Source organism: Heptranchias perlo, chromosome 1 (genome assembly GCF_035084215.1).
Source record: "Heptranchias perlo isolate sHepPer1 chromosome 1, sHepPer1.hap1, whole genome shotgun sequence".
NCBI lineage: Eukaryota > Metazoa > Chordata > Chondrichthyes > Hexanchiformes > Hexanchidae > Heptranchias > Heptranchias perlo.
Window position 1 is genome coordinate 112,241,126 of NC_090325.1, and position 7,071 is coordinate 112,248,196.

The 7,071-nt window shown below is 38.1% G+C and overlaps 1 protein-coding gene across 9 annotated transcripts in view; it reads left to right on the forward strand.

The window, feature by feature from the left end:
• Positions 1-6,070, forward strand: part of LOC137324931 (cytokine-dependent hematopoietic cell linker) — a 134,161-nt gene extending 128,091 nt beyond the window's left edge. For all 9 annotated transcript variants that reach the window (XM_067989630.1, XM_067989623.1, XM_067989637.1 and 6 more), the window contains 3 exons: positions 1,001-1,078; positions 1,423-1,578; positions 5,567-6,070. In XM_067989630.1, coding sequence (XP_067845731.1) covers positions 1,001-1,078; positions 1,423-1,578; positions 5,567-5,695 — 363 coding nt within the window. In that variant the 3' untranslated portion in view covers positions 5,696-6,070. The remainder of the gene's footprint in view (positions 1-1,000; positions 1,079-1,422; positions 1,579-5,566) is intronic.
• The last annotated feature ends 1,001 nt before the right edge of the window (positions 6,071-7,071 follow it).

Below are 7,071 nucleotides of genomic sequence, written 5' to 3' on the forward strand. Positions count from 1 at the left end.
ATCTACCTGTATATGAAAGGATTTAAATGATAGGACAAGGTGGGAAGCATGCCAGCAGTTTCCCTGTATGTGCTCCTGGTGGGCGTGGCTCCCTGTCAAGGGCATGATCTTATCAAACTGGCTCTGCAGTGTGTACACAAAAATGTTTTCTTTCTTTAATAATTAAGTGATGGCTCCTTCAATAACTAGAGAGTAAATACACCAACTGGTAGGGTACAGACTCATACAGATCAGGAAGGTTCAATCCCTAGTCTGTGCTAATCTCAGCCAGAACAGAAGTAGGGATGCTATAATTCACCTCAGTGCGCCTGGGGGGGGCAGGGGATAAGTCACCTAGGGCTCCCAGTAACAACTGCTGTCTGGTGTCCCATGTCGCATTGTGTGTGTGGACGTGAGGCAAGAGAGGATCGAGTTGTACCCTCCACAGTCGAATGCCAGCCCGGCATTTGCTATGTAGGCTCACAAATAAAGGATGGCAACTGGGATGAAACCCTGGAGGGCTGGGGTGCCTGTACGACCAAACCCAACACAAATTGAGGCCTTCAGAAGAGGAGGAGCGAAAAAATAAAATCTAATTAAATGAAATAGCTAGTGATACAGAACAATGCAGCAGCTGGTAGTGGAGCAGAATGAAGCATTCGGGAGAGAGGGAATTCAGTCACGAGTCCACTACCAGCATGCCTCAGTGTGTGTCCAAACTTGCACTGGTATGTGACCTACGCATGTGGGTGATTTGGGTCTGGTGCCAAGTTGGAGTATATAATTTGATTTATAGCAGCAAGGTCAGTGTTAGAATGAATTTAAGGTGAATCCAACCTCAATTTTCAGCTCTTAATATGACATTGGAAAGCTTGTAGGCAGGATTGCAAGATACTCAAGACAGTTCTCTGTCCTCTTATTGCTGCTGAGTGAGAATACAGGAGCACAGAACAGTCCTTTGAAATGATACACCTCATTGCTCAAAGTATTTCCCATTATTTACATTCTGAAAATATTTCAGGATTTAGAAGGAAAGAAATGGTACATTGGTGCCTATGACCGCTATGAAGCAGAGGAGGCTTTAAGAATAAACAACAAGGTAATCTATTCTATTACATTTACAAAATTATTCAAATTGAGTCATTTTGCTGAAAGTATTTGACATATCAATGTCACTTTCGTATTGAAATTGAATATCTTCCCAAACCGAAGGACATTTTCAGAAGTTTTAGAAAGTTCTTGTATTTGTTTATCCAGCATGATAAACGAATACATCCAGTTGTATTTGTATTTTTGCTGGGACAATATTCCATTGTGAAAATCATTTCTAGATGTTGTATTTATAAAATAAAGTATTTGCTAAATAACTAGTCAGAGACATGCATTATGAGTTTATGTACTCTCTTGCCGATTTGATGACAGTTTGTTTTTCTCTTCACTTAGAACGGTGCTTTCCTGGTGAGAGATAGTTCCAAAGGAATCCCTGATAAGCCATATGTGTTGGTGGTATATTACAGATTCAAAGTTTACAGCATTCAAATACGATATCTAGAGGGCAGGAAACAGTACGCTTTGGGGAGTGGTCTCAGAGGACATGATGTAAGTTTTCTACTATTTCTTTCCTCCTCCTGTAGTATATAAATATAAATCACTTTTTCTGCCTTCAGGTCAAATTAATTTGAGGTTATTTTTTAAAGTTATAAATTAATTCTAGTTTCAAATTTATTTTAAAGTGCATAACTCCCACGTGAAACATGAAACTGAGAGATTTGCATTTTGTTCACTTTGGGCAATAGCTTAAAACTCCAAAGGACTATAACAATGAAAATTACATTTAAAAATTACATAAATTGATGAATGTATAAAAGGAACTAAAATATTGTACCTTTTTTCCTTGTTATAGATTAATTAAAGTTTTTATGGGAAGATTTTCCTGGGTATATGCACAGGCAATCCAGCGAACATTGGAAAATCGGGTGGGTTGAAGTGCACGGATGAAAACGACCCTACCCCCTTTTCTTTCCATAATGGGAGCCTGGGGATGCTTCTATATTTTGGACCATGTCATTTTAATGCACAGAATTAAAATGGGAAAAATATAGTAACCATAATCACCCTGAGGCATTGGGTGGCTATTGGTGGATTAAAGATAAAAGAAGGAAACGTAGGTTTAATTAAACAAAAGCAAAATACTGCGGATACTGGAAATCTGAAATAAAAACAGCAAATGCTGGAAACACTCAGCAAGTCAGGCTGCATCTGTGGAGAGAGAAACAGAGTTAACATTTCAGGTTGACAACCTTTCATCAGAACAGGTAGGTTTAATTAAGCTTCATGAGGAGCCTTAGAAACTACTAGGTCCAGATGCCAGATCACAGATGTGAGCCTTCCCTGGATGATACTTTCATGTACTTTCACATTCCAGTTGATCTGATTGATTCAAAGTCATTGCTGACATTCAACCCACAATATTTGACAAACTCTTAACACTTTTTTTTGGTAGCAGATTCTTTCTACAGAGCTATCTTTAGAAAGCATGTAAAATATTGAGAAACCATGCAAATACATTGTGATATTTGTTTCTGATAGTTTTAACAAATCAGTAAACGTGTTTACACATTTGTTAAACTAACACACAGAGGAAAATATTGGGACTGTCCAGCAAGGGAACAGAAATGGGTACAGCGAATTCTATGGAACAAAATCCTAAAGCTCTGCAGCAAAAATATTTTTATTTTACTTCTATATTTTTAAGGCCACATTTCCTTTGCAGCTCACTCATACAATGTATTATAAACAAAGAGAGAAACGTTCTAATTCAGTTGTCACCTTTCATTGTATGTATGCATCTTTCTCATTTTCCCTTATGTATGTGTCTCCCTCTCTCCTTCCCTTCTAAAAGTCATTATCACAGGAATTTCCTCCGGGTTCCTCCCAATCGGCCGCCGTAACTTCAGCGAAATCTCGTTTACGTGGTGTATCCACCATTCCCGCTGATTTACTGCCAAAATTGTGGCGGCTGATCGGAGAACACCCGAGGAAATCCCCAGCGTAAATCTCCTCTCCTTCTGTCTCTCCTGCTTTCCTTCCCCTCTTCCTGTGTCTTTTCGTTCTCCCCATCCCCTCCTTTCCTTCCCCTCTTCCTCTTCCCGTCTTTCCATTCTCCCCTCCTTTCTCTTCTGTTTCTCCTTTTGCAGTTTCTCGCTCTCTTTTTTTTCCCCATCTGGTTCTCTATTCCCTTCCTCATCTGGTTCATTATGTCTCTATCTTCCCTTTCTGGTTTGCTGGTTTCTGATTTCCTTTTATTTCCTCCGTTTCTGGCTCAAGCTCTAATGGTCCTTTTTTGGTTCTCTCACCTTTTCTAGTTTATTTTCACTCTTCTTCCTTCTGCCTCTCTCGCTCCTCTCTATCCCTCCCCTTTTCTCTGCTTCTTCCTCTCCTTTTTCCCCTTCCTATTTCTTATTCCTCTTTCCTGTTTATCTCTATGGAGTGATTGCAGGATAGGAAGATGATTGGCTCCTGAACCAGAAAAACCTGATTGGACTAGGCCAGGGCCACTAACTTAGAAGGCCAGAGAATAGGCTGGGGCTATTGCAGCAGCAGTGGGATTGGGCCAGGGTCAGGACTGGGGCCATTGTACAAGTGGAAGCACATTGCTGGCTAACCTTTACAAAGTTGGAACTGAGGCTAGAAAAAACCAATCAACCGTAACTGTGCTGAGGGAAGGGGCTTTCTGTGACTGACTCCAAATGAACCCTTCCACTTCTTTGGACCCCAAGTGATGTAGCATGAACAACACTGTGGCAAAATGGCCGCAGACATCCTCAGATTGTTGGAAAAAATATACAGTCTTGTAAACGTTCTTAAAGAATCCTGGTATCCATTTGCATAGTTGATATGGGCTCTGGCGATCCCATTGATTAAACAATGTCAGAATTTCCTTGTATCTTTCTTGACTTGCCCTGGAGGAGTGGGAATTGCGCATGTAACTAGATGGGTCAGTTAAAGTGTGTATTACAGTGTCATAACACATTGATTTCTGACGCACTATCATAGCTCTGGTTATTATACTGCAACAAAATAGCCAGAGTTCGACCGTAGCAGACTACATAATGAAGGCAGTCTCACTACAAACTGGTAGCAGCATAAATTCAGTATTAAAACTCTAGCATAGAATAGCTGAATTTACATCATTAATAGCTTGTATTTGGCACAAAACTCCTAACATCAGTTATGCACAATTATTGCTGCTTTATACCTACTTTAGTTAGAAGCACTTTTTTTTATTGCGTTATTACATTATCCAAATTCTTGCTTGCTGCCAATGCACATAATCCTAGCATAGTTTATATGTCATACAGTTTTTATTCAACAGGCAGTGGTTTGGTACAAAATTCATTAGCTTTTTTAAAAAACTCAAAGCTACTCTTCCCTGGAGCAAAAAACATTACTGTTCTTCTGCTTCCTTGAGAAGTACAGGCCCAAAAGGATTTTTCTTCTTCATAAAACAAAAGGGTCTTTTGGTTTTTAAAACAGGTTCTAAATTTGTCTCAGTATATTGACAGCAAGAAATAATTACAGTGTTGCATTTTTTGTTGTCGAATCATTTCCATTGAGTGTTTAGTTATATGGGCACCTATTTTTTATGCTCCAATTACATGGGGCCTGAAATCAGCTTGGATCTCATCGTTCTTGAGTTTGCATTCAACCACTATCCTTAACAGGCATCAAATGAGTGTCAGATCACCAGATGAAATTCAGTCCAATTGCTTTCAAGTCATCTTTAAAGAACCAATGTCCAGCTGCTGCATGTTTTGAATAACAGCTGAGGGCGTTGCTAAGGCAACAGGCTTTATGCGACATTACGCAGTGTCTATGAGCACTCAGATTAATATAAAACTCCTGAGATCGAGATGCCAATGCAGCTGCTAAATGTGTCTGCAATGATGTTCAATTTGTTTTATATAAAAACAAAATGCAACATGGACACAGGACATGAGCAAACAAGTTCATCACATTGAACTGTTTACAATTCATGATATTTTTAAAAAATTTGTTTTGCACATAAAAAATCCTGAAACCATTGAGGCTCTTGACTGACATCAGATGTGCCTTTTATTCTGATTACATAATACAACAAAACTCAGTTGCTCTTTTGACATTAAACATATTGATTTGAAACAAAAGCAAAATACTGCGGATGCTGGAAATCTGAAATAAAAACAGAAAACGCTGGAAGACTCAGCAGGTCAGGCAGCATCTGTGGGGAGAGAAGCATTTGATTTGAAATACTTACTTAAAGCATTAGTTAAAAATACTTAGGGTATGATCCTACAAACAACTCTTTTTGATCAGAACAATGTTGTACTGATATCAAATTTTTGTCTTTACTAAGCAAAACTTGCACGGAAGATAATTTGCTCATTTTCAAATAATCAATTCAGTAGCCCCTTTTCATTTCTAGATTCCTTACACTTTAAAGGGAGCTCTAGGAGAAAATTGCCACTGAACCCAAAAGTATTACACCTCTCTAGTTGGTGTCTTCCATCACATTTTGGTACTAAATGTGTCTTTTTCCCCTCCACAGGTATTTGATTCAGTGCCTGATATGATAGAATTCCACAAAAATATTCCTCTGCGATTAATCGATCGAAGAGATCAATCAGGAAGCCAAATGGAACAATGCACCTTAACCTTTCCACTGACACTGCATTGACAGATTGTCAGTGTCACATGTTAATGACTTTTTCCCTCACATATCTACATTATATGTGTAAAACTGTGCAATAATTTATTTTCATGTAAATATATACATGCTAAAAACTCACTAGTTTAACCTGTACTTTTATGACAACTTCTAAAAATAACTTCAGATATGATGATACAGTTTGTTGTCATTTAAGATAACTACAATAATACAGGAAAATATGTGAAATAAAGGAAATGTGCTATTATATTTCTCTTACAAAATGCAGAACTACAAGTTTTTGCTGTTTCAATTGTTAACTTAATTTTACTTGGGACAAATGACTGGGTGTTACCAGTGTGCTTTTTTTGTTATTATAAGTTTCAAAATAAAATCCAGATATAGTGATGAAAATACATTGTTTAAATCACATTTATGATTTTCATATAAACCAGTTCTTAAAAGAAGTCAACCAAGTGATAAAGTAAGTCCTTTCATTGCAATACCCCAGTTAACTCATTTTTTTCTCATGAGGGTAGTTAAATGATCTGGGGCTGCCAGTGGAGAGCAGCTCTCGCAGGGAGCGCCAGATTGTGGAATCATCCTATTGTATATGACCTAATTTCTGTAATCAAAACACTCTATAATTAATCCAGTAGGGCCTATTAGTTTTCCATGACATCTCTGTAATGGGAAAGCAATGAAAGATATGTCAATAGCTAATCAAACCAAGATATGTGTACAGTGGTGGTATCCAGTATTTACAATTTACACATATCCCTATACAAGGAAGTGATTAAAACTTGTAGTTGAATATTGCAAAGTGTTAATGGTATGATAAGAATAGGATAGAAAATCTGGGCATCTCAAATATTAATACAGTTGTGCATAATGCACATGATTTCGACCACAAAAGGACATCACAGAATTTGTTTCCTCTGCTGAAAAATGCACATGCGAGGACATTGGGTGAGAACAGGCTATAATGCCCTCCATAATCAATAGCTTGCCAACATACACTGTCTAAGGTTGCACATGAAGAATGACCACCAGGGAAAGGTACTGGAGAACTGCAGGTACCCAAAGAAGTGTATCCCTGCAACATCTTAGGGAGAGGAAGAAAGATGTTGCATTTATATAGAGCCTTTCATCAACTCAGGACATCCCAAAGCGCTTTACAGCCAATTGAGTACTTTTAAAGCCAATTTCACGCACATCAAGGTCCCACAAACAGCAATGTGATAATGACCAGATAATTTTTTTTAAATGTTGGTTGAGGGATAAATATAAATAATTTTCTTTTTTACAAACGATGTTGGTTGAGGGATAAATATTGGCCAGGGCATTGGGGAGAACTCCCCTGCTCTTTTTCAAAATAGTGCCATGGGATCTTTTACATCCATCTA